The sequence below is a fragment of the Alligator mississippiensis genome, chromosome 15 (genome assembly GCF_030867095.1).
Source record: "Alligator mississippiensis isolate rAllMis1 chromosome 15, rAllMis1, whole genome shotgun sequence".
Classification (NCBI taxonomy): domain Eukaryota; kingdom Metazoa; phylum Chordata; order Crocodylia; family Alligatoridae; genus Alligator; species Alligator mississippiensis.
This window is the reverse complement of record NC_081838.1, coordinates 27,050,045-27,077,363: the sequence shown is the minus strand read 5'-3', so window position 1 is coordinate 27,077,363 and position 27,319 is coordinate 27,050,045. Positions and strand designations below refer to the sequence as shown.

The 27,319-nt window shown below is 46.7% G+C and overlaps 2 protein-coding genes across 2 annotated transcripts; both read right to left on the bottom strand.

The window, feature by feature from the left end:
* Positions 1-9,492: 9,492 nt before the first annotated feature.
* On the bottom strand, positions 9,493-15,832 carry LOC132245546 (olfactory receptor 6B1-like). The gene is made up of 3 exons (XM_059718125.1): positions 15,827-15,832; positions 14,047-14,296; positions 9,493-10,472 (listed from the first exon to the last, which is right to left on the bottom strand). The coding sequence occupies exons 1-3, from the start codon at positions 15,830-15,832 to the stop codon at positions 9,493-9,495; spliced, it is 1,236 nt and encodes a 411-aa protein (XP_059574108.1).
* An 812-nt stretch (positions 15,833-16,644) lies between these two features.
* Positions 16,645-20,699, bottom strand: LOC132245545 (olfactory receptor 6N1-like). Its single transcript, XM_059718124.1, has 2 exons — positions 20,616-20,699; positions 16,645-17,770 (listed from the first exon to the last, which is right to left on the bottom strand). The coding sequence occupies exon 2, from the start codon at positions 17,611-17,613 to the stop codon at positions 16,645-16,647; it is 969 nt and encodes a 322-aa protein (XP_059574107.1). The 5' UTR covers positions 17,614-17,770; positions 20,616-20,699.
* Positions 20,700-27,319: the final 6,620 nt, after the last annotated feature.

Sequence of the window (27,319 nt, the reverse complement as noted above, 5' to 3'; positions counted from 1 at the left end):
CCAGGTTAGTCTGGCAGGACCTGACTCTAATGTACCCATGTTGGTTGCCCCTAAGCTTAATCTCCCCTGCTGGTCCCTCACAGATGTGTTTTTGCATAATTTTCTCAAAGTTTCCCTAGGACTGAGGTAAGACTAATGGGTCTATAGTTTCGTGGATCCTCCTTCCTCCCTTGTTTGAAAGTGGGAACCACATTGGTCCTTTTCCAATCCTCTGGCACCTCACCAGACAACCACGCGTGCTAGTAGAGCTGTGCCAGGGGTCCCAGAATGGCCTCTGCCAATTCCCTTAGTAACCTTGGGTGGAAATCATCAGGACCTGCTGATGTGAAGATGTCTAGTCCCATCAGAAGTTCCCTGACCAGGTCTTCTCTGACCCTGGGCCCGGCTGTGCCTCTCATGAGTTCATCTGGGATCCCAGTCGGGGGGATGTCCCAGTCCCTGTTGAGAAATATGGAGGCAAAGAATTTGTTAAAGAAGTCAGCTTTATCATCTGGTGCAACCACCAGATTGCCAAGCGTGTCCTGCAGGGGCCCCATGTTACCTGGTGCCTTCTTTTTATTCCCAACGTATTTAAAAATGGACTTCTTGTTGTCTTTGATCTGGGTCGCTAATCCCAGTTCCGTCTCTGCCCTAGCCATCCTAACAGGCCCCCTACAGTCTTGAGCAATGGAAGTATAATCCTCCTTAGTGATGGCCCGTCCCTTCCATTGGATGTATGCCTCCCTTTTAGCTTTCAGATGTTCCTGAATGCCTTTGGTGAGCCATGGAGGCTTTTAAGCACTTTTGCCCCCCTTGTCTTGCGTTGGGACTGTCACCCTTTGGACTCGGAGGATCGTCTCCTTAAGGAACGACCACTCACCTTGGACTCCCAATTCTCTTCCCCTCCTGGACCTCAGTGTCTCCCCAGCTAATCACCTTTCCTCATTGAAATCCACCCTCCTGAAGTCAAGGGCTGCTGCCTTGCTGCAGGCCTTTGACATCCTGCACTGGATGGTTGCTATCACTCAGGTGGTCGAGCACCCACAGTCCACTCACCAGGTCATTGCCTGTGGCCAGGACCAGGTCCAGCAAGGCATTCTCCCTGGTGGGACCATACGCCTCCTGGGTTAGGTGGAGGTCCTGTATCTTGGCTAGGAACCTACATGAGCAGTCAGACCCAGTAAGTCTTCCATGCTAGTTACAAAGGAGAGCTTTATTGGTTACAAGGAGTAGGTTGGGAGTAGAGTGCAGGGTAGAGCAATATCAGAGATATCCCAGAGAGCAAAAAGGGTGGCTGGGTAGCATTTGATCATGCATCTGAGTTACTGCAAGCTATATATCTAGTTAGATCTCAGGTAGCTTACTCACAGGTATCATCCAGAGGCAGGTGGAGATTCCCTCTAGAGGCAGGCAGTTTACTGATCATGAATTTCAAGAGAGAGAGCAAGTTTCAGATGGTCCAGCTCTTCTCTCTCTCTGAGTTTTCATCGTGGCTACGGCCCTCCTCCTGGGCAGTTCTTAACTTATATAGACCTTATGACCTCATTTACCTGGTTCAGTGGAGGCCAGCACCTGTTGGCTGCCAGCCAACCAATTTGAAATGCATCACTGGTTGCTGGGCAGACTGGCAGGGTCTCTAGCCCCCTCCCAGTCAGGTTGGCATTGCTTAGAACAATAGGGAGTGTAAGCCGCTCACCCAGGTGTGTGATGCCAGTCACGAGGCAGAGGAAGCAGGTTTCCCCCCTCCCTTAGGAATGTATCCAGCTCAGTGACCTAAAGAGATGGGATGTCTGCCCTCTGCAGGGCCCATGTTTACCAAATTGTCACAAAGTGGAGTTTTTGGGGAGAGACAGAGGTAGCATTCTGCCACAGTGCCTATACACAAACTTTGATTCATCTGCTTTGGTGTAGCTAAATAAGGACAGTTTCTCTGATTGCTGCAGGTATCCTAGAAAAAATTACCTATATGGGAGGGAAATAAATTAGACTAATGAATCACCTTTATATTGGCATAGCATCACTGTTCTCAAAGTAATACCACTACAACTATAGTAAAATAAGAAATCATCCCTATATAAATGTGTGAAGGTTGGGCTTTAAGGAGTCCTGACTGCTAGCATTTCTGGTTCTGCTTCTTGTAAACTGTGGCATAATATTTAATCTCTCTGGGGAAGATAGTGCTGATGCAGTAAAAGGACTCAAGTGTCCCAAAATGGGAACCTTAGCATATAAATTTTAGATTTCTAAACCTGACCATGGAATCCAGAAGCTCAATATAGCGGGGGGGGGGGGGGGGGGGGGCGGAGGGGAGGGGAATTTAGCCCAGCTGGGCTGACTGCCTGCCCCAAGCCTGATCTAGCATTGGGGATGGGTTGTCAGCCCAGATGGGTAGACTCCTCGTCCCTCACTCAATCCAGTGCTGGGGATGGGAAGCCAGTCCAGCTGATCTGACTCCCTGTCCCCTGCCTGATCCAGCCCTGGGGATGGGAAGTCAGCTTGTTGGGCTGACTCCCCGTTCCCCACCCAATTGAGCACTGGGGATGGGAAGTCGGCCCAGCTGGGCAGCTTCTCATCCCCAGCCGGGTCCAGCACTGGAGATTGGAAGTCACACTTCCCACCCTCAGCCTGACCTAGTGCTGGGGATGGGGAATCAGTTCAAATGAGCTGACTCCCTACTTCTGGCCCTACCTAGCGCTGGGGATTGGGAGTCAGCCCAGCTCCCACTGCCCACCCCCAGCCCAATCCAGAAATGTTTTGACTAGCTTCATTTTGTTTCAAGGCTGTTTCAAAGCCCTTTTTCCATTTTGAAATTTCTCACATCCCTAACAGATCTCTCCCGGCCCAGTGCTCCCTGCCAGCCCCTGGGCTACCTCCCAGGGGGAGCCTAGAGCTCCCCCTGGTGCTGGCAGAGGCCCATTGCAGGGCCTCAGGTAGCACAAGCAGTTTGCTGTCAGTTTACTTATGGGTAAACAGATCCTGAATCAAATGCATGTGTGGATGCACCCACCATCATTATTCCCATTCTGCAGCTGGAGAAACTGAAGCTCAGAGATGTTATACTGGGATTTTCTGTCAGAGGTTCAGCAATTTGTCCATGACCCCCTGGAAAGCAGATGGCAAAGCCATGAATACAGTTCAGGTCACTTCAGTCCCAGTTACTGTCACATCTGATTCTCACGCTGCTGCTTTTTTAATTTTTCCTTTCATTGGAAGGTTATCATGCCACCAAGCAGAGTCCCCCATAGCTAGATTGTTCAGGTAATCTCCTGTCTTGCTGTTCCTCTGGTTCTAGTAAAATTGTTCTCTTCACAGTCTCTAAACTGCCATGGCTCTAGCTTTACCTTTTCAGCTCATACGTGATCACCAGTGATCCGGGTTTTCCATTTCCCACAGAAAAATGGAGAAAACCATGGATTCCCTGTTTTTATTGGAGAAAACATGGATTTCTCTTCTTAGCAGAGAAATCCACAGATTCTATGCTTTTGCAAAGAGCTCTGGCAGGCTGTCACAGCTCCAGCCTGCAAGAGCCAATTGCAAAAAGGGCGGGAAACCCCCAGCCTTGGCCAGAGGGGGAGGGAGAGCAGGGAGGGAAGGGCCTGAGCCTCTGCGGCAGCCAAGGCTGGGCTCAGGCTCAGATTCACCTTCTGCCCCTGGAGCATAGAGGTAAGTGGGGCTGTGGGGTAGGGCTGGGGAAGATGGCTGGGGGATGACAGAGTGAGGGGTGCTGCCAGCCCCATGTGGCATATCACAGCTGAAAGCAGGGCCAGGGGGTGAGGGCAGGGGTGCCCTTCTGCGGGGGGGCTTTGTGGGCAAGTGATGTGAGATGCAGTGTGGTGGTGCCCGCCATGTGCGGGCCGCACATATGTCACTCATCTACCTGCCCAAGGGAGGGGGAGAGGGAGGCTGGCATGTGGCCGAAGCTCAGCTTCGTGGCTGATTCTGCAGTAATGGTGAGGGATGGGGATGTGGGGGAGTGGGGAAGCTTGCACACGGTGGCAGCTGCCGTTTACCTGGAGGGCTGTGACAGAGATGATGGCCGCTGCCTACAAAACCTCCCACTGCCACCATGGAGCCATGCCTGGAGCTGTACAGTCAGCCACCAGGCAGCAGTGGCAGTGTGGTGGTAGCCGGGCAGCATGCAGCCATCCCCACCATCATCCTGTGCCACACTGCACCACTGCCGCCAGCTGCACAGTTCTGGGCATGGCTTTGTGGTGGCAGCAGGAGATTTTGTATGCAGCAGCAGTCACCGCTGGCACAGGCAGTCCCACAGGTAAGTGGCAGTGGCTGCCTGTGATGGCCGCTACTTAAAAAACCTACCAATACCACCATGGAGCCATGCCTGGAGCTGGGGTCTGGGGGGCCTTTAACTTTTATCATGGAATTTGGGTTTTTCATCAGAGAATTTGCAATTTTTAATCAGAGAATACCAGGATCTATGGTGATCACATTGGTATGGAAGTGAGCAGTCTCTTGCTTTTCAAAACTTCCTGCATTTTTTTTTCTTTTTGTCTCTTGAACCCTTCCCAGAGTCCTTCTTTTCTCCCAGAGCTCTTTACATATATTGCACTAGCCAGGCATTGTCTAATAAAGCAAACTGGGCAGCAGAAACTAGAATGAAATCTATTTGGGATAGAGAGGCAGGTTATTCTCTTTTTTTCCTTATGACACTTGCACTAAATGTTTCAGAAAAGCCCAGGTTTTAAAAGGAAGGGAGAGTGCCCTCGTGAACCTCCTTCAACAGGGTGGTCATGTCTACACAAGATGCTACTGCTCAGTAGCATCAGAAATAACCTGTGTAGTGCCAGGACTGCACAGTAATGGCAGTTACTGTGCAGTAGGGCTGTGTGAAACAGCGTCATTCCACTTTGACTTCCATTTCAACATTTTTATGGAACAGTATTTCATTTTGAGTTTAGTTTTGTTTCGAAAGCACTGTTGCATTTTGTTTCATTGAAACTGTTTCACCGTTTCAGTGTCATTTCAACATTTTGCCCATAGGCTATTCTGCACACAGCATCAGGAAGATTGGTACTGCCACTGGCCGCAGCTGGCAGCTCCAGCCTCCTGTCATCTGGCAGGCAGATCAGGGGCCCACACCCCCAGGAGCAGTCTGGCACAGCTCCTGCAGCCCTCCCAGGCATGTGGGCAAGCCCCAGATCTGCCTGCTGGATGGCGGGAGGCTGGTGCTGCTGGCTGGGGCCAGCAGCAGCACCAATCTTCCTGGCAAAGGCTGTACCCAGCCCCAGTCCTAGCCAAAAGCACCAGCCTCCTATGATCTGCCAGGCAGATGGGAACCCTCACACCCCTGGGAGCAGTCAGTACAGCCCCACAGCCTTCCTGGGGGTGCGGGGGCCTATGATTGGCCTGTTGGATCACAGGAGGCTGCTCCTGCCACCTGGGACACCACTGGGCACAGCTTGCATCCAACGCCAGGAAGATTGGTGCTACCGCTGACCCCAGTCAGTAGCACCAGCCTCCTGTCATCTGGCAGACAGATTGGGGACCCATCTGCACCCCCAGGAGGGCTGTGGCAGCTGTGATGGACTGCTCCCGGGGGTGTGGGCCCCTGATCTGCCTGCTGGATGACTGGAGGCTGGTTCTGCCACTTGGGGTGAGTGGTGCGGCCTGGGGCAAATCAGCTCATGCAGAGACCTGCCCTGGGAGTGGAGCAGGTCCCTGCATGAGCTTATTTGCCTCAGGTCCCACACCCTCCTTGGGTCAGCTGTGGTACAGGGCCTGGGGCATATCAGCTCATGTGGTGACCCGAGATTGGGGCATATCAGCTCATGTGGGGATCCTGGGATGGAAGCAGGTTTCTGCCTGAGGTGATATGCCCCAGGCCCCATACCACAGCTGACCTGAGGAGGGTGTAGGGCCCAGGGCAAATCAGCTCGTATGGGGACCCACCCCTGTCCCAGTCCCAGCACTCTCTCTTGCTGCTTCCCACTCAGGAAAGCTGGCTGACGATGTGCACCAGTGCTTTTAGGGGGTGCTCCCCCCCGTTGCCTCCTACATGTCACCACTGAAGATCATATTGTGGATGAAGACCATATTGTGGTCTGACTCCCCATCCCCAACCCGATCCAGCACTGGGGATGGGAATTCATCCTAGCTGGGCTGACTTCCCTCTCCATACCATATCCAGCACTGGGGATAGGGAGTCAACCCAGCTGGGATGACTGCCCACCCCATGCCTGATCCAGGCTATAAGCTTACTTCAAACCTCCCTATTTATGATGCTTATGTTATGTAAAGGGTTACATATGGCAGTATAGCAGCTATAGGTCATGGCAGCCAGGGGAAGACATGAAGGGTAGGGCTGTGCAAAGCTTCAGATCTTGATTTGGATTTGGAAATGATTCAGAGGTTGAATCTATGAATCTGAATCAAATCATGGGATGCTTTAGGCTTTCCGAATCTATTTGGAGCTTCTGAACTGATTCAGAAAAGTTTCAGAGATTCGGCCATAGGGTGTAATGGGGAATCAATGAAATATCTATAACTTTGTTGTCTTTTGGCTGATGCAGATGAAACTTGCAGGGATGGTAGCCTCTGCTGAGAGCATGACATGGAGGTGGTGGGGGGGCAGGGACAGAGGGAGGGAGGGAAACTACTGCAGGCCTGGCTACTAAGCTACAGTGTTCCCAATTGATCATGATTCACTCAGGGACCAGCTCAATACGCAGTAGCTAGCTAATGTAATGAGTTAATGAGCAAGGATTAACACCTACAAAACCACAGACTAAGGAGAGGAAATAATCAATACAGACAATTTACTGCCCCAAGACAGAGACAGTCAGTTGCACAAGCACTCATGTCACGAGTTTTGCCTGTCAGCAGCTAGAGGTGCAGGCCCCAGAACCCCTGCACCTATCTCCTTAACAGCTGCCAAGCTTTGTGGCCACAGCAGGGCCTAGCAGCCAGGTCTTCAGGATTTCCACCTGACCCCGCCATGCCCCAAGAAAGACACAGTTGCACAAGCACCCATGACATGATTTTTGCCTGTCAGCAGCTAGAGGTGCAGGCCCCAGAACCCAGAACCCCTGCACCTATCTCTCTGACAGCCGGCAGGCTTTGTGGCCTCCACCGGGGCTAGCAGGCCTGCAGCTTTTACCCCGCTGCACCTTAACACACACAGGGTCACCCATGTCATGAGTTTTGCTTGTCCACAGCCTGAAGTTCAGTTTCTCCCAAACCCCTGCACCTGTCTTTGTTAAACTTGGCAGGCTTTGTGGCCTCACCAGAAGCTATCATTCATGCAGTTTTGACCCCACTGTGGCTTAACATATACACATGACATAAGTTTTGCTTTCAAGACTTTGGAGTGCAGTTTCCCCCAAACCCCTGTATCTATCTCCTTTAAACTTGGCAGAGTTTGTGGCCTCACCAGGAGCTAGCACCTGGAAGTTTTCACCCCCCTTAAAGTATCTCCTTGAAACTTGGCAGGATTTATGCTCTCAGCAAGGGCTACCACCCCTGAAAGTTTCATCCAATTCAGACAAAAAACCCCAAAGGTATAGATATTTCATTGATTCCCTATTATACCCTACAGTCAAATCTCCAGATCAGCTCTGGAGCTTCAGAGCTGATTCAGCGGAATTGAAGTGAGAAACCAATTCGGAGCTCCAAATTGAATTGCTGGCATCCAAATCGACCAAATCCAAACCCAAATTGAATAGTTCCCTATTCACACAGGCCTAATGAAGGGCCAACCCTGCAGGTTTAGGAGATTTGAAAATCACTAGAGGATGAAGCCAGGTATTATAGTAAGATTCTTTCCACGAGTTGGGTGTATTCAGTCTGCAAACACAGCACAGAGTAATCTACATTTCCTTTACTTGAGAAGATTATTAGTCCAAGCAGTCACTCACAGATACAGAATCATTCATCTGAGATGTCTTGGTTTGGACCAAGCCTCTGTAGCTGCAATATTTGTATTCCCAATAAGTGTGGGAATGTAATCAGTTTTGCTTAACTATTTGACTATTTGACAGAGGCTTTTTCGTTGAGAATAGGAAATAGTTTCTAATGAAAGAGTAAAGGCCAGATAGAAGAAATAACTGGCGTGCCTGCAAGACAGGTGCTACAAACCCTAAATTTAAGTGTGCCCTAGAGTGGAGCCCCAATTTTAGGCACCGAGGTTCCATATGCATTTCATGAAGGAAATGGGTAAGTCAAAGGACCAGGCAGGGAGTTGCTGGAAGCTAGCTAATAAATAGTCGTAAACCCTGGATGTGGCTGAAATCCTGCTTCTCCTGGAACTGGTGCTCGAATCAGGTCTGCAAGGAAAGAACTTCCATCTACTTTATTTCCCCATGATTTAAATAATAAGCAGTTAAACCTGCATTTTGCAAGATCAAAACCTGTTGATGTGTCTTAACTATTTCTGAGCATGTCTACTGGATTAGCCTCTTCAGACAACTGGAAAGGAAGTTGGCCTAACTTCTAGCTCCAAATGGGGCTTGAGCCAAAGGAAGGTGCCAGGGCAGTTCTGGGTATGTATGGAAGTGAAAACTGGAGTCATTGTGGGAATTTTCTGGGCAAACAGGCTAGATCATAGCAAATTGAGGTTAAGATGATGAATAAAAGTTTTTTGGATTCTGATGATAGATTTTGGGGCCCAGGTTTTGCCTGGTTCTGTTTTGGATAAGTCCCTAGTTCATTAGCTTATGAGAGTGACATACGTCATTCTTAATTAGTTTAAAAATATATCTTTCAAAGTGATGATTGTTTATTGAAAATCAGAGCATTTCAACTAATAAGCATTTACATGCTAGATGGAAGGTACACAGAAACTGGGTATTAGAAAACAGAGGGACATAATGTAGACAACTACGTACTTATTCAAACCAGGGGAGTAAAAGTAAAGAATTCAGACTGATTGTGGGGGAGAAATCCCCATAAAATATCCTCATTGGTTGGATTGTGGAAGAGTTAACCATTTTCAAAATTGTCAAATGGCAATGCCAAAGGATACGAAAATCCAAATATTTGAATAATTCCATGGAAAATATTTAATAGCATATTGAGACTCATGTGTTTTGTCAACCGTGTAATTTTTACATGGATCCTCTCAGCACACCAATGTTCACTTACATGTTCTGACTGGGCACATCTACCTCAGATGCTATGTGTAGGTTACTTATAGGATGTGGGCACCAGAATCCTAGCAAAATAAGATTCTTAATATCTTTTGAAAATTTTAGTCCAAGTTGTTATACCTTTAGATTGAATTTTTTATTTTATATTCATATTATTTTTACTTTGGGTAGCACATGGATTTTACTAACATGACATTCTCTTAGACATAGCCGAATTCAAATGTAGTCTGACTAGAAAGATCCCAAATCTATCTGATCCAAAGCTTTCCAATATTTTCAGATCCTCAGATACCAGAGATACAGATTACCAAAGACTAAGGAAGACCACCAAAGATCTTGCCAGACCTAGACATAACAACAGATCTGACACTATAACAAATGCAAATCTACTTTTTACTAAGGGGTCTTATTAAAAAAAATTGCAGTTGTTGTAAAATCTACACATTTTAGGCAGCTTTTTCAGGGCCTCTTTCACTTCCTTATTTCTCAGGCTATAGATGAGGGGGTTAACCATGGGAGTCAAAACAGTGTAGGTGACTGAGAACATTTTGCTTAGGTCTCTCAGTGAATGAGTGCTTGGAAACATATAGACAATAATCAGGGTCCCATAAAAAATTGTCACTACAATCAGGTGAGAGGAGCATGTGGAGAAGGCCTTTTGCCTCCCCGTATTAGAAGGGATTCTCAGGATAACGGTGATAATGCAAATATAGGACGTCAAGATTAAGAGAAATGGCATCAGTGTGAATAGTATGGAGAAGATAAAAATCAAAATGTACATCAGGTGGAGATCACTGCAGGCAAGTTGTATCACGGGGATGAAATCACAGATGAAATGGTCAATTACATTGGAACCACAGAAAGTCAACTGTGTTATGGAGAGAGTAGTTACGGTATTACCCACAAAGCCACTTATCCAAGAGACGGCTGCTAGTTGCAAGCAAAGCTTACTATCCATAATAGCCATATAATGCAGAGGTTTACATATTGCCAGATAACGATCATAAGACATTACAGAGAAGAGAAAGCATTCTGTAGCTGCCAGGCCACCAAAGAAATATAACTGGGTGATACAACTTGTGAAGGAAATGTGGTTCTCACCAGTCAGGGTACTCATCAGTACTCTGGGCAGGGTGGTGGAGCTGTAACAGGTCTCCAGGAAGGACAAGTTCCCCAGGAAGAAATACATGGGGGTGTGAAGGTGCTGATCAGTCAAAATCAGCACAATGATGAGGATGTTCCCAGCCACAGTCACAACGTAGATCACTAGAAACAGCATGAAGACAAGAGCTTGCCGTTCATATTTATTGCCAAACCCCAGGAGGATGAATTCTGTGACAGAAGTTTGATTTTTGCTTCTGGTGTTAACCATGGAGATGATATCTATTGCTGAAAAAAGGAAATGTTACAACAGCCCCACAATTTTAGTTTAAGCCTATTAAAGTTAAAATCTCCATGTTGTGGATGGAGTTGGAGTTGTAGACTGCAAGGCTAGGATGGGCTACTATTATAATGTCATCTGCCCTGCTGTGTAACACAGTCCTTAATCCATTCGTAGTTCTATTATAGCAGACCTTACCTTACACTCTTTCCCTTATGTATTAATACTCCCACTCCTTAAGCTTACCTGCACAAACAGTGTGTTGGAAACACAGCTTGGAGGGAGGGTATTCACACAGTGGAGTTCGATGAAATCCCAAAATCAGTGAGCAAAACCTGAAAATCAGTAAGCTCTCTCAGATCTATCCCTACTGAATGTGACTAAAAACAGATAATATCCTTTCCCCACCCCAAATAGCTCCAAAGAGCTAACACTACTGTTTGCTATGACAAGGTAGCAAGATCTCTGGGGGATTCTGACATGTAGAGGTCTTACAATCTCAGCAGTCACATGTGCCTTTGTCATTTGTAAATACAACACTTTCTATACAGCCACTCCTGGAAGCCGGTGGGTGAGATTAGCTGTGGGGGCAGTCCCCCTGGTCAGTGAGATAGGCCATGGAAGGACCCCCAGTCGGCAAGCTCGGTCACTGGGGGGGCATATGCCCCCCTAAAGTAAGGTAGCACCAGTCACCCATGGTAAATCTAAGTAAAAACAAGAGACTGTAAATGCTAGCAGACAAACAGAAGAGCAAGTGCAAGGAGATAGAGACAAGACGCAGCTCATAGTGACTGCTGCCATCTCAATACTCCTGCAGTCTAAACCCCTGCTCAGTTTTCTGTAGGCACCATGGCTTCATGGGGACATTAACACTTCCAGATTGTGGGAATGTGTGATTGAAAAATGCTAATGTGCACCAATAGATTTTCTGTCCCTCTCAGGAAAATGGTACGGTACTTCAGTTTGCTATGACAAGGGAGCAAGGTAGCAGATGGAGAGTTAGCACCTACCTGGAACCCCAGGATACTGCAACCTTCAATTGATTGGCTTTTATTTTTAATGAGACATTGACCAAGGTTCTGCTTCTTCACCAGAGCTCCTCATCTCTCATCACTGAATGTGGATTCACCCAGTAAATAGATCTGCCCCCCCTGAAGAGAAGAGCTTGTGCTGCAGTCTTGCTTGGAATTTGCTCTTCTCCTTCTATTAACAAAATTCAGAGGTCCCCTAAGGTTTGTATCCTTCAGCATGGAGCCTTACTACCTCTGCTGCTTACATTTCTGGTGGGGCTAAGCCTAGGGAGTGATGGACTTATTTCCTGAGTATAAACAACCAGAGGCCCCAGAGGACATCTGTATGGGACATACGTACCTGCTGTCTAGGATTATTGTTATACAGGGACCAATTTAACACGACATTCATTTAATGTTTTGTCAAACAGACTGACTTTTCTAAATGAATTTAATTACATCAATACTGTCATTGAGTAATAATTTGTAAGAGGTGACAAGCAAGATAAGAAGTCCAGCCAGGTGGTTTAATAAACACACAGGAAACTGAATTGAAATTCAAGGCAAACAAAGGAAACAACAAAAAGATCTCCCTTTCTTATGTATACTCTTTCTCTCGCTCATGCACACACACAAACTCAATGAACTGTATCATTTGCATTACTGTTTAATGTTTCAATGCTTATTTAATAATTGCTTTTCAGCTCCCTAACTATTTTAAAAACTAGGACGAGGTAAGATGGTTTCTTATTGGAGGAAAAGCCATTGATGTTCAATCTATAGTGTTTTTTAATGTTACTAACCTACCTAAGCAATATGTTTACATCCTGGACCAGAGGTGGCTACAAACGTCTTGAAAGCAAACACCTCTTTCAGAAATGTTAGCACCAAATATTTGGAGCAACTCTGATACCCAAATTGACTCTAGTTACAGAGGTTCACCCAGAGAGAACATTCCCTTTGTGCTTGCAACAGCTCCCCTCAAAAGCAACTCTATTGCAGAACTAACAACATAACATTTCTTCAGAGATTAGATTAGTTTGCAGAGTAAAAGGAACACAAAATACCCCATAGGCTGGTGCACACTGGCTCCGCCTGGTGTAACTCACAATAATGGCACAAATATAAACCATTCTTTCACACATCCCTAAGTTTCACTTGTTCCTAGAAATGTGTGCTGATACCAGCATTATGTGCTGCTGGACTGAAGTTGTACGAGCAGTCAGTGGCTCTGAAGCTGCCAGCCGTCTGTACTATACTAGGCCAGGTATCTAGATTCTACAAATATGGGTCCAAGAGCCATGCAGATTGACTCATAAAATGGGTTGACACATTTCCATGGTCTGTGATTCCAATTTGTACATTGTTTCAGAGCCACAGAACTCATGTGCCGAAGGTCAAGTGCTCTGGGGAATGCTCACCATGAGAAAAGGCTACCAAGGCTTCGAGGATCCAGGTCACTGGGGCTGTGCTGCTATACTGGGAGCGTGTCTACATGTGCATTTTCTGCACATTAAAGTTACTGTGCAGTTACTGCAGAGTAAGTGGGAATAGGGCCAGTGCCTACACGTGCAGTCAACCTGGGACTAGACTTAGTCCCAAATCAGAGCAGCCTGTCCTGTGCCCCTGGGGCCACCGAGGGGAGCTCCAGCCTCTGGTCACATGGCTGCCAGCACTTGGCAAACATGCCGATGCCAGAGGCATCTGTCAGCACGTGACAGCTGTCTTACAAGCACCCCTGCCAGACCCTCTGATCCCTGGCCAGCTCCTCCCCTGCCTGGGAGCTGCATGTCAAGTGCAGAGAAAGCATGAAGCAGCTTCCTTCCTGCCCACCCAACCTCCTCACACCATCCCTGTCCCTGCCCCTGCCTCTGCCCCTACCAGCAGCATCCAGCACCCTGCTGCTTCAGCCTGGCCCCTCCCAGCAATGACCAGTGCCCCGGTCACACCCTGCACTCATGGATCGCAACCCTGAGCTATAATACCGTGGGGCATAAGTCTGGCCTGCCCTGGAATGGCCGCTGCTGCCTGTAGGGCTATCTGTGGCAGCTCGAAATATGTCTGCCCCCAGTTGCTGAGGAAGAGATGGCTACTGAGATCAATGCCTTCCTCAGTGAATGGGAAGCCCATGCTTGCCCAGCTACAAGGACTTAGGCTGCTCAATAAATGTGTGGTAGGTGTCCCAACTCTCTACATGTCCTGGAGCCAGGAGAGTGTGGGAGGACAAGGCAAGGAGTAGGGGTCAGGACCGGAGCTGGGGCTAGGGGCAGGTGGGGGTGGAGAATGAGACTGGTAGAAGCCACCCTCCAGTGTGGGACTTAGCATGGGCCTGGGGTCAGTGAGGCTGGCAGCTCAGCATGGGGATCCCCATGCCAGGACGCAGCCAGCTCCACCTGGTGTCTGTGGCCTCCTGTGGGCTGGGTGCTGACACTTGGCCATGCTCCCCTCCACCTCCCCAGGGAGAAGCTGGTGCTGCTGGCTGCTGAAAGTGGTATGGTCAGTCACTCCTCATGGGCAGCTGCAGGGTGATGCTAAGGCCAAGGCAGCTGCTGGCCAGGGCTCCCTGGGCTACCAGTGATGGCAATAGCTGGGGAGGAGTTCAGGGCAGGGTACTGAAGGCCTGAGGTCCCCTCCTCCAATGATGTGTCACTGGAGGTGACAGGGTGGGACATGGGTGCAGGCTCCTTGGGCACCCGAATGGGGTTCAGCTCCTGCATGAAGGGAATGGTCTTGGAGGCCCTACCAGACCAACGATTGTGGCCATTTACACCCACGCACTGGACCTGCAGGTCCTTGACCTTAATGTGGCACTGCCACACCAACTGCATTACACAAATTGCCAATTGATCAAATCACGAACAAGACCTTATGAGGGGGATAAGGCAAAGTGCTGCGTTTATTGGTTAAGCACTTAATACAAACACATACCAAGTTCATACCCCAGTTTCTGTTCTGCACTGCTATACGTTACCAGTTTTATCGGTGCTTGGATCAAATTAATGGCCAGCCAAGTTGATCCGAGTGGGAGCAGAGCTCCTGCCAGTCCATCTCATCCAATGAACCGATGCTCCAGGATGACATGCAGAACAAAACCTAAAATTGATATGTCTTGCCCCATCTTTTATAGCCTTGTCCATTCATCCAGTCCTCTGGGCTTTTGCTAGGTTATCACTGTGTTCTTTCTTGAAGGTGGATTGCCGGTGTTCTCTCGCTGTTCTGGGGCAGATTCTTCTTGTTTGCTCTTTTATCTGTCTGCATTCTTCAGCCAGTCGCCAGATGATGTTTTCCTTTTCCAGAAACACACTCTCACCCATACAGCATACAAAAGAGGAAAAGGTCAAGTACTTATGTCAAACTACAGAGCAATACAAAACGGAGATTCTTAAGGCAATGCAAAACTCAGGAAAATACATAAGCTTAAAAGCAATAGGCCAAGCTCTATTTCCATGTTATTTATCTAACATCAAGCTGGTATTTATGCTATTTGCATAACAACTGGGAGTGGCCCTATGCATGCATCTCAGCCACCAGGGCCTCATAAGGATAGACATTCAAGTGCCCACCCTGGACAAACTGCCTCAGGATGTCTTCCTCACCCCACAGAGCCCTAAGGGTGCACACAGCCTCCTGGATCCAGTTTGGGCCCCTGGGGCTCCACACGGGTGGGCACACGTGGATGGGGCTAGGGCTGGACACAGGGGAGGAGGATGATGTCATGCCCCGTGTTGGTTGACTGGGCCCCCATGCCACTGGCCCTGTGATGCTGGCCCTTGAGGGCTGACAGCATGACACCCAACAGGGGAATGGCCAGGGAGTCACAGCCACATGGTTGAGGTGCTTCACTCTAGTCCCTGGAGGAGAGGGATGTGGGGTTGAGCACGAGTCGGGAGCAGGTGCTGCTCCCTATAACACAGACAGAAAGACCGCTAGCCCAAATAGAATCATAGGCCTGGGCAATGGATGCAGCAAAAAGAGACCTTTGTAATGCTCACCTATGGCCAGGCACCAGCTCAGGAGGGTGACAGCCCAGGCAAATATTGCCTGCAGGCTGTCCAGAGGGGCACACAGGGCCTGCTTGACTCGTGGACAGAGAGTAGCTCCTGCCAGCTCCCTCTGGTGTGTGCCCCAAGGCACAAAGCAGCTTCAGCCTTTTATACCTTGCAGCTAGAAGCTGACAGAAAGCAGATGAGCGCAGCTTCAGGAGAGGGGGTCAGGCAGGAGCCCTGGGGCCAGCCTCCAGCTGGCTCCATAGTGGCTGGGCAGACCCAGCCTGTAGGCTCCCACATTACTGCACGGTAATGCCTCCACACATGCATTACTACACTGCAACTAATCGCCTATCAATTCGGTACCTTCATGATGAAGCAGTGTAGTGTCCATGTGTGTGTACACATGATGAGCAGCTACTCTGCCATTGCAATTTCCACCCCTCTCACCCCTTCCATTATAGTACACTGCTATGGTGAAGTATCTGCTAAAAATAACCATGCACCATGCATGCAAAGCTGTTACTGAACCTTTCTTTCGTACTTCCAACAGGAAGTACTAAAGCACTGGACAATAACATCACGATAAGGCAACATGTCCTCTCTCTAGAAATAAGGGAGATATGCCCTTAGAAATAAGGGAGACATGCCCTCTCTCTAGAAATTGTTGATGGAGATGAAGCTTCTGGCAGAGCTGCTGGTAGAGACAAAGGTTCAGACTTGATGGCTGACATCTATCAGGAGCAGAAACTATTTGTTCCCATTTGTCTGGAAAATACCAAGCCAAGTGCAGTACAACAGGATATAGGTAATAGATGATAATATACTTCTTAGGATTATCAAGCACCTCACATCGAGGGTTGTATCAACCTAGTCACTTTTACTCTGGAAGAACTTTTATTAGTTCTACAAAACCCATGAGAAATAATACATATTATTAGCATGAGTACAGAGGAGCCTGAAATTGTGTGTGTGTGTGTGTGTGTGTGTGTGGGGGGGGGGGGGGTGGGTTCATGTTCAGAACGTTCCACCTCAAAGAGGGGAAGGAAAGATAAAGTTTTAACTGTTTACAAGAATATACTGCCTTTCAACCAGGTTCACCTTTAACAAACGTAAAGATACAACACTTGTGCAGAAGACTCTTGAAACCCAAACCGCACAATTACTGTTTCTTTCACTTATCCTCATATCAGCCGGGTAGTTTGAATTCCCAGGATCCTAAATTTGCTGACAACTTTTCTCAGGCCCTCTTTCACTTCTCTGTTCCTCAGACTGTAGATAAGGGGATTGATCAGGGGTGTAAGGATTGTGTAGAAAACAGAAAATGCTTTGTTCAAGTACCTCAGTATGTTGTTTTTTGGTAAGAAATATACAATCAATATGGTCCCATAAAAAATTGTTACTACAATGAGGTGGGAGGAGCAGGTAGCAAATGCCTTTTGTCTTCCCCTCCCAGAAGGGATTCTCAGAATGGCATCTATGATACAAATGTAGGATGCCAGAGTTAAGAGAAATGGGGAAAGGGCAGCAAAGGAGGAAGTTATAAAACTAATAAGAATGACCAGCCTCGTATCACTGCAGGAGAGCTGTATCACTGGAGTGAAGTCACAAAAGAAGTGGTCAATCTCATTGTGCCCACAGAAAGTTAATTGTGACATAAAACTTATTCCTAATGTAGAAACCAGCAATCCTCCTAGCCAAGATCCAGTTGCTAGCAGTAGACAGACTCTGCCATTCATTAACATTGCATAGAGCAGTGGTTTACAAATTGCTAAATACCTATCATAAGACATTGCAGCTAGGAGACAACACTCTGTAGCTGCCAGGCTTGCAAAAAAATAAAACTGTGTAATGCAGCCCCTAACAGAAATGGTTCTGTCCCCTGTCAGGAGACTGGCCAGCATCCTGGGCAGGACGGTGGAGATGTAGCAAGTCTCCAAGTACGACAAGTTTCCCAGGAAGAAGTACATGGGGGTATGAAGGTGCGGATCAGCAACAACGAGCACAATGATGAGGATGTTCCCAGTCACGGTCAACATATAGATCACTAGAAACAGCAGGAAGAGAAAAATCTGTAGCTGTGGAATGGTCCCAAATCCTAGAAGGAGGAATTCTGTGATAGATGTGTGATTGTCTCCTCCTACTTCCTCCATGAGGTGTAGCTGGGTTTTTCCTTTCACTCTTCTAGTGAGAAGCAAGGATTTTTGTGGGTGATATCTTTTATTGGACCTTTTTCATGGTCTGGATTAAGTTAGACAAGCTTTTGAACACAAGCATTTTTCATCAGGTCACTATTCTAGTGGGTTATTCCTGGAAAATGAAAAAAAAAAGTAATGATCTTTGAAAGTTTGCTATATAGTTCCACCAGGGAGATGTACATTGCATCAATACTATGATTGTTCAGCCTCAGGGAACAGTTTATGTTGTCTTTGTTCAGGTTTTGCTCAGGGCTGTGGAATTGCAATTTCCTACTCACCTGCCCCAGGTACCGGCTCCACAGTTATTTAATGCTCTTCTGCCCATGGCATTGCATGCAGGTTTAATGGGCTTAGGGTCACAGAATCATAGATAATTATGGTTGGAAGCAACCTCATCAGTCCAACCCTCTGCTCAAAGCAGGACCTTTCCCAACTATATCATCCGAGACAAGGCTTTGTCTAGCCAGTCCTACTGCCTAATCATACCCAGCAGCTTTTAAGAGAACTGCATCCAAAAAGGAAATGTCCCAAGCAGATGCTTTCAGAAATTCCTTCTTCTCTTTTCTGTAGTTATAAATACTTCATCATCATAGTTACCGTAATCATCATCAACCTCAATATTAATGACCCTTCATGACTTCCACAGTAAGCTCAGCAATAAACTCATTCAAGCCTCATTAGTGGCACCCCCTTAGTCCTCAGGCCTATAACCATCCCCTTCCTTGGGGCCTTCAAATCTCCATCAAATCTCTGTCTTGCTGGCTGGCATCCTGGGTGTGTCTTATAGGAAATGAGAAAGAACATCTGGAGCTCCAGAGAGATTTTGTAGAGTGACAGCAATTGGTTTATAGTCAATAAGCTACAGAGTGGAAAGAGTAACAAACATGGAGAATTGGCTTCCAGTAACTTTCCAGTAGATTTCAGAATGGAAAGAAGAGGGGCAAGATGGAAAGCAGCAGGGCCATGAGTGTGCCAAGTATGGGAAGAGCTTCACTGGGACCACTAACCTGGCCTGACACCTGCACATCCACACAAGGGACCAGCAAGTCCACCCACAGTGCAGGTAGTGCTCCAAGCACACCTACACCCTCAGCACCCACCAATGACTGCACTCAGATGAGCAGCCTCATCTCTGGGGCAAGTGCAGGGAGAACTTTCCTTGCCCCCTTCTCATGTTTTGGAGAGGGGATGGGAAGCTGTTCAAGGGGGGAAATTAGGGAGGGGTCTTTGGGGTCAGGGAGCTGGGGAGGAAGAGGGGAAGAGTGGGGGTTTACGGGGTTCAGTGTTGGGGCAGATGGAGGGGGGCATTTGGGTTTGGGGCTCTAGAAAGCTTTTGTAAGTTATTCTGTCCTCTTAGCTTGAGCCACTGAGCCTTTGTTAGGAAAAGTGTCATATAAATTGAATACATTAAATAAATACGTACAGTTGCATTGGCTGAAGCCCAAAGAAAGGCGGACAAACTAAAAGGTATCAGAATGAATTCTAGCTGTGTGGAGGGAGATCAGTGGCCATATCTTACAGGTGTTAAGAAGAAAGGTTCTGCAAGAAAAGTCAGACCTTCAATATGAGGATACAGAGACAGAGTAGAGAGACAAGACGTCAAAGAGACAGGTGGGTGCTTTAGTCTGGATGGAACAAGAGCTGTGTGTGGAAGATCTATGGGCCATCACCCTAAAAAAAACTATAGTTTTCTAGACCGCTTTCCCAGAGGTCAGATTTTCAGGGAGACAGGCACTAACTGAATAGGGATGTGGGTTGAATACTTTATTTTTATGCTATTTTGTTTCCTTTCAAGATGAGGACACCTAACAGATGTGTGTACTATGAGGGGTAAGCGTAAGAAAAAAGAGAAGAATTTAATTAGAAGAATAAAAGAAAAGGGAAGTGATGAGAAGTCACACGGCTGAGCAGGGTATATGATGGGGCCAACTTGTGCAAGGGATGGCATTAGGAAATAAGAGATTATATGAAATCCTGCATTTCAGGCTAAGGAAAAGGAGGAAATAAGTGTAGGAAGGGGAGAGGTGCAAGGGAGATGAGCTGAGGGAAGGTGGGAATTTATATAATATGATGTCTTTTTCCCTTGGAAGAAACCAGCAAGAACCTGCAGGGATACGAAGAAGGAAGAGCTTGAAGAACAAAGCAATGATGGTGAAAAGCACCAGAGACATGATGTCAGCTTTGATGAAGCTGGAGAGGCAGAACTGAACAAGGAGAAAGAATTAGTAGAGGAAGAGATAAGCTGGGTCATGGGATTTCTGCGAGAAATGCTCTACAGCAGGAGGGCAAGAAAAGCAGCTGATTCAGGGCATGCGACGGGGCTAGGAGGTTGGTTGGGTGGATTTTGCAGTGGGAGAGAGAGAGGAGAAAGTTAAACGTGGAGGGGAGCGAAACAGGTAGAGCTGCAACAGAGCAGCTCCTACTCACAACTGCCAACTATGCTGTCTTGTGCCTCAGACGCAGGAGCTGTGATGAAATGCGTGAAGGGGAGAATGAAAAGCAAGCTTGATCAACAGCTATCCAAACACGGCATGCATCAGGGACAAATGCAGGGCTGCTAACTCATCACTGCTGTGTGTGCTTCTGTTGTAAGGATTGGATCCCTCTCCTGAGCGCAGCTTGGAGCATGCAAGGGGGGCACAGGATGGACCTAGAAATCCCAGCCCTTGCATCTGCCAACGTTTGAAGATGAGTTTCAGAAAGAAAGGGGAGAGGATAGGATATCCCTGGAATGAAGATGTATAAGAGAAAGAGGTTGCTTGCATGAGGAAAAGGACAAGGAACCAGAAAAAAGGCACATCTGTTCTGTCCCCAGCTATACCGTGCTGGCCACCCCAACATGCATGAGTCTGTTGGGTAGGACTGCAGGCAGGATCCAAGGATACAAGACGGTAGCTCTCACTCTGTCCTGTCAGCCTCCCTGTGGTTAGACCAAGCAGCCATAACATAACACTTACCTATAATCCTCTCCATCTGTAGTGGTGGGGTGTGGGGATCAGTGTCGTGGACCCCATCGCTCTGCTCCTCGCAGTGTCACAGAGTCTCTCTCTACATGCTACTCACCAGCTGGAAGGATCTTGCTGTCTTGCCTGTTGGATGTTGCTGTGTGTCCATGCCCAGCGCCACTGCCCCCGTTCGGCATTCGCTCAGGTTTATAAGAAAGCAGCTTCTCACCACCAGGCGTTCATGATGAAACTTTCCTTGGGATTGCAGATAATGATCACTTCTAGCTATTGAATTCACAAGGGAATTAACTTTGTGGCATTTGTTTAAGAGAGTAAACATCGCGGATTCTGCCTTTCTTGTTCAAAACTCAAAATAAATGTCTTTTTCCATAAGGTACAATCTGTATTGTAGCAAGAGCCAAAATAAGTGAGAAAAAACATGCATCGTGTTAATAATTGTATAGAATACTTATGAGGCCATTTTGATCTGTAGTTTTTGTGGTCTGTCTTCAAAGACAGATAAGTATCAGCCCCATTTTACAGATTGGGAAAGTGAAGCACAAAAACTGCAAAGTGCTTTGACAATGAGCACCCGTGAAGTCAGTGGCAGATCCAGAAGTAGAACCCAGATCTCCACATTTCCATGGAACGGGAATCTCCCCTGGACCGGGTTGCACATCATTTTTTAAATATTATTTAATGAGTGCAAAACATGGGAAATACCACTACATGGATATGAGAGCCAAAATCAAGATGTAAGGGACCATTTCTCATTCATATGGAAGGTTCCTTTACTCCAAAATAATATTTGGTCCCACCTTCCTTTATCATAGCACTGCCAGGGCAATTTAAAATGAACTTAAGTGAAGGGTAAAATAGACCAAGATCTTAGTCAGCATTGGGTATTTATGCAGCATTTTCATGCCATCTTGATAAATGCTTTCAGAATATCTCGAATGATAAACAGTGCTCAGAGAACCCCCTGTGATGGCTTTGGATGCTCAAACCACCTGGGGATGCAGGAGTCTCTTTAATCAGATGTATTTTCAAGTTTGATTGCAATAGCGTGGTGTCTTCCAGTTCATCACACTTGATATCTGGTTCACCTCACTCAGCTTCATCAGCCATTGCCAGTTCTCTGCATCAGATCAGGCCCTGCACCAGCTCTGGGTGCTGACACAAGTGACCTTTTCTTTCTCGTGACTGACAGCTATTCCCTTACAGAAGAGCATGGCTTCAGAGTACTTTAAAAGGGCCAGATCCCATGGCAAGCTGAATCCTCGTTACATTGAGGGTTCAGATGAAGGTGTTCCCTCAACTGATTGCTGCAGCCAATCACTGCAGCTGCTTCAGGGAGTGGCTGTGGCCACTTTTGGGAGTGGTTGCAGTGATTGGCTGGTGCTTGCAGGGCGGGCACGAGCACTCCCACCTGCCCCCACTGTCCATTGCCATGCTCATGGTGTGTGATGGCTTATCTTGTGTTTTCACGTTTACATTTTTATTATGAAAAAACCCCAACATAGTTATAAAAATATATCTTCGGAAGCTTTTGGGTTGAAAAACCCTTTGTCAGGCTGAGGAAACACCTGCAGCTGGTGTGTCTGCTGGTCCTGGATGGCAGGAACAGTAAAGAAGCCAGAGGCTGGCCTGGCACGCATATGTACTGCTGACAGTAACATATATCCAACACAACATCTTTACTTCTTGCTGGCAATTCCTTTATCAGAAGAAAGGCTGTGACAGTTCTGCCTGGGTACCTGTGAAGCTGCTGGTGCTATTGGTGTTGAGCCAGCTGAGTTATTTTGACCTGCCATCATTTACAGTGGTGGACTGGACCGAGGGCATAGGGAAGGAGGAGCCCTCATGGGGGCACGCTGCCGTATTGTGCAGAGGCCCCAGTGCCAGGAAGGGTGCACCTGAGCACACACACAGTCCCACAAGCACCCATGTCACGAGTTTTGCCTGCCTGCAGCCACAGGTGCAGGCCCCAGAACCCAGACTCCTCCTTGACAGCTGGCAGGCTCTGTGGTCGCAGCAGGCTCTAGGAGGCCTGCAGTTTTCACCCCCCCCCCCCCCCCCCCCGTGCCTTAACACGCACAGTGTCACCTATGTCATGAATCTGGCTTGTCAGCAGGTTGAGGTGCAGCTTCCCAGAAACCCCTGCACCTATCTCCTTGAAACTTGGCAGGCTTTCTGGCCTCAGCAAGAGCTACCAGCCCTGTAGTGTTCACCCCACTGTGGCTTAACACACACACGTGACATGAGTTTTACTTGTCAGCAGCTTGAGCTGCAGTTTTTCAGAAACCCCTGCATCTATCTCCTTGAAACTTGGCTGTCTTTGTTGCCTCAGCAAGAGCTACCATCCCTGCAGTTTTCACCCTGCTGTGGCTTAACACACAGACATGACATGAGTTTTGCTTTCAGGACTTTAAGGTGCTGTTCCTCAGAGACCCCTGCACCTATCGCCTTGAAACTACCATCCCTGCGAGTTTCATCTGAGTCAGCCATAAAACAGCAAAGTTAGAGATATTTAATTGATTCCCCATTATACCCTATGGCCGGATCTCCAAATCTCTCAGAATCGTCTCCGAATGTTTTCTGAATTGATTCGACCAAACTGAATTGGAAAAGCGATTCGAATCTCCAAATCGAATTGGCCGAATCCAAATTGGCCAAATCCAAATTGAATAATTGCCTATTCACACAGGCCTAAAAATTACACACAGTACCACATGGAAAGAGCGAAAGAGAGCGAGAGAGAGAGAATTTAATTTGTCCTATTTTTTTTTTTTACAATGTTAGAAAAGGAGTAGTATGATAACTAAATATGTCAAGAGCCCAAGACTTCTGTCTAATTTAAAGTTTAGTATATTTATGAATCAAATTCTTTACTTAAAAAGAATGTTATCTACTCACAATTAAATCTGGCAGATCAGCTCTTTACATATTTTTTGTCACATTAAATACCTTTCAAGGTCAAGATGTTACTACTGCTCAGCAAACCCAACCAAATGTGACTACATTCTCTAAGATACTGGTTTCCTTCCCAGGCTATGCTGTAATGTCTATTTATACTAGAGTAAATGCATTCATAATATAACCCTGGATTTTCCTAAACAGCTTCTTGTACCACAAAAGTCCTTGCTTAGTTCATTATAGTGTATGATATCAGACACAATGTATCAGATTTAACAAAGTTAGGGATCATTTTAGGAAGTGTTAGGGTGACAAATTTGGATCTTGGGGAGCACTGCATTTGCAGCTGAAGAAAGGCTTTACTCTGCCTCTCAGCAAAGCTGCTGAACACAAGGCAAAATGATATATTAACAGTGACATTGCAAGGCTCTTAGGGAAGCATTTTCCTAAGAATATAGTAGTGTGATACATTTATAGCCTATTGTGTAAGAAGAACAAGATGCAGCCCACCAGCTATCCTCAGGAGATAAAGCAGAAGCAAGACCTTGGAGATGAAGAAGGAGTCACGAAGGAATGGCAATTGACCGGGAGAAGCCGGGTTCACGGTTTTAAGCATGCGCACTTAGCAAAAAGTCATGTAAATGAGTGAAATGCATAGGCAATTCCTTGCTAATGAAGTAGACCGTAAAGAGAAGCAGAGCTTGAGATAGGAGGAGATCTGTGTGGAACAAAGGAGGGGCAAAGGTAGAGTAAATGTTAATGAGTATAAACCAAAGTGCATGAATATGGAAAAAAACTCATGTTTAGCGCAGGTCCCCAGGTTCTTGGGCCTGGCCTGAAGCTGTCTCCATTCTCAATAAAGCTGTTGTCGAGCAATGTGTGCTGGTGTTTGCTCCGTTTGCTCCCTGAGCAACTGGACCCCTGAGCAATTGGATCGTTGTCTCCCTAGTCATTGGGCGGCTCATGGAGTGGGGGTCTAAGTGAGGATGTAAATCGTTCCCCTCTCCCTCCTCTTATTTGCTCTCAATAGCTAGTCAGACTTACAAGTGAGGAATTGTAGAGGGGAAAAAGTTCAAAAATTATCATTTCTATTGTCCCTAGGAATTCAACAGAGCAAAGGCAGTGTTGGCAAACTATGTCCCATGCTTCAAGCAATTATACATACGGGTTTTGTAATAGTGTCATGAGATCATAATCTGAAAACAGTGGAACGACACAAGGTCTAATGACTGTAACTATTGCTATATTGATGAATTCAGTCTCATGAGCTGCTTTTCTGGGAACTAGCTTATAACAGCAGCTTGTAAGGGGCTGCTCTGTAATTCTGTGCCTCAACAACTAACTGGTCTCAAGTATTTTGTCCCCTGCTGCTTGCACAAAAGGACACAAGTCTGCATTTGTGTAGAACACTATGTTTGATTTCTAAACATTAAAAACATAGCCACGGCACAAAGCAAATGTGAAGATGTGAACATATTTCTTCCACTTCTCGCACTGCAAGTCAAGAGTCTTGTCTCTAACTCCTTGTTCTATAAATGGACTTTAGCTGTTCCTAGCAGCTTGGATGGCCAAAGGAAACCTAGGAAGTTAGTTTTCCAACTCTTACTCCTAACACGAAGGACCTGGTTACATAACAGTGCTTCTTAGAGAATGCCAGGCCAGGACTCTATTCCACTTTCCAGAGGGAGCAGTTTCTAGTCTTTTAACTATGAAATTAGGACTATGAATGTATGGTTTCTAATCTCAGCTTTGTGCCATCTGATTTACTATTGAAGATAGGACCAAGCAGAATCAATGATGTTTGAAAGGAAAGCAAGAGACATTTAAACTAGCATTCCTTTCCCTTCCTGACTCTGTAAATAGTCATTTCTTTCATCAGAATTTACGTGACCCGAGGAATTATCTTCCTGGACAGATAGTTCTGCACTTGTGGACAATCAAATATGCAGACACTCGCCGTGTAGACTAAGGACCAGGTTTCTGCTCCTCCCTCACCTAGCAGAGTCTTCAATTTGGATTTCAACTGATTTCCTACAGCCAAGCTCTAATCAGCAAAGCACAGGTAAGGCATTTTTCCCTGTCTCGCTGGCACTCCTTCTAAAGCTGGTCCACTGGGCAGCCATGGGCACAAGGTATATTGAAGATCTTGGATGGTCAGAGCACACTAAATTAAGTCCGAGAGTGAATAGCTTCGTAAAGTGACTGCTGACTCGGAGGGAGAAAAGCCTAGGTTTTTTACATAGACTTATTTTTTCTTCCTAGGGAGGCAGAAATTACCCCCTCTTACCCTTTTTCTTTTTTCTTTAATTATTATGTTTGTGGCTTACTTTGAAAAGGTGGGCCAGGAAAGGTTTGTGGGAATGCTGGATTTGTGCTTAGAGTACTATACTTGGAAGTCAGAGAGACCAAAATCCAATATTCTCTACGTGACGGGGCCTAAAACCTAGGTCCTCAGGCTTCCAGGATGAATGTCCCAACAATTCAGCTGCATCAGACGAGGTATAGAATACTAAGAATCGGAATAGACCCTCTCCCTCATTCTTTGCCAGCCTGCATGTATATAGTTTTGGTCTAGTTTTCGAGTGATGCAATTTTTCTGGACAGGTATCTGCCAGAAATGACGGTTAGATGACCTGGAAACAATGGCTTGTCATTCCGGGTAATCTCTCCCTTTATTGGTTTCATCAGGTAAAAGGACCAAATGGGAAAACAAGATGAAACCACAGTGATGGTATTCATTGTTCTGGGCTTCCCTGGATCCTTCTCTTTGCAGATCTCCATCTTCATGTTCTTCTTTCTTGTTTATATCCTAACAGTCACCGGAAACATGGCTATCGTAACCCTTGTAATTACCAACCACCGGCTCCACACCCCCATGTACTTTTTCTCTGCAACCTCTCTTTTCTAGAACTATGGTACACAACAGCTTCTGTTCCCAAGACCCTTGCCCTTTTCTTAGGGAAAAGCAGAACTATCTCCCTCCATGGCTGCCTCCTGCAGACATACTTTATGTTTTCCTTTGGCTGCACAGAACTTTTCCTCTTGGCTTTCATGGCCTATGATCGCTAGTTAGCCATTTGGCACCCACTGCGCTAATAGCTCTATTATGAACAACACCTTATCTACTCAGATGGCCATTGCATGTTGGGTGGGTGGTTTCCTGGTTATCTCAATAATAGCATTTCTAATTGGCAAGTTGTCCTTCTGTGGTCCTAATATCATTAACAATTTCTGGTGCAATATAGATTCCTGAATAATCCTATCTTGCACAGACACACACATAGTTGAGACAGCAGCTTTCATCATCGCAGTGATTGTCATCCTTGGCTCACGTAAAAAATCAGCGTCCCCATACTGATATTCATTCCATTAATGAAAATCTAATAACAACAACAATGTAAATAAAAATCCGGACGTTCACAGTCTGTAAGGGCTGGAAGGGACCTCGTGAGATCATCGGGTCCAGCCCCCTGCACGAGACATGAAAGACAACTGGAGTCATGTGACTCCAGCAAGGTGACCGTCCAGTCTGCTCTTGAAGATTCCCAGGTGTTACCAAATTTGCCCATTACTTTGGGGTGTGCTCATTTATTAGGGATAGTTTCTAGGGTCTTGGTGATTCTGTCAATGTGCTGCTTGTGTTACTATACGGAGCTGTATCTCTCCCTTCTGCAAGCCCTCACCCCCAGAGGAGCTATCTTGCAGGACTCAATCTCAATGGGACTGGGTTCCTCCAGTCACCAAAACAGTCATACACACAAACACACACAAATTAACGTGACACGCCTGACCTGGCTGGG

Excerpts from the sequence above, each read along its gene's own strand:
- LOC132245545 (XM_059718124.1), bottom strand. The coding sequence starts at position 17,613 with ATGGAGGAAGTAGGAGGAGACAATCACACATCTATCACAGAATTCCTC.
- LOC132245546 (XM_059718125.1), bottom strand. Across the intron at positions 10,473-14,046 it reads CCCAGCTATTGCCATCACTG|CAATAGATATCATCTCCATG; the intron begins GTAGCCCAGGGA and ends TCCTTTTTTCAG.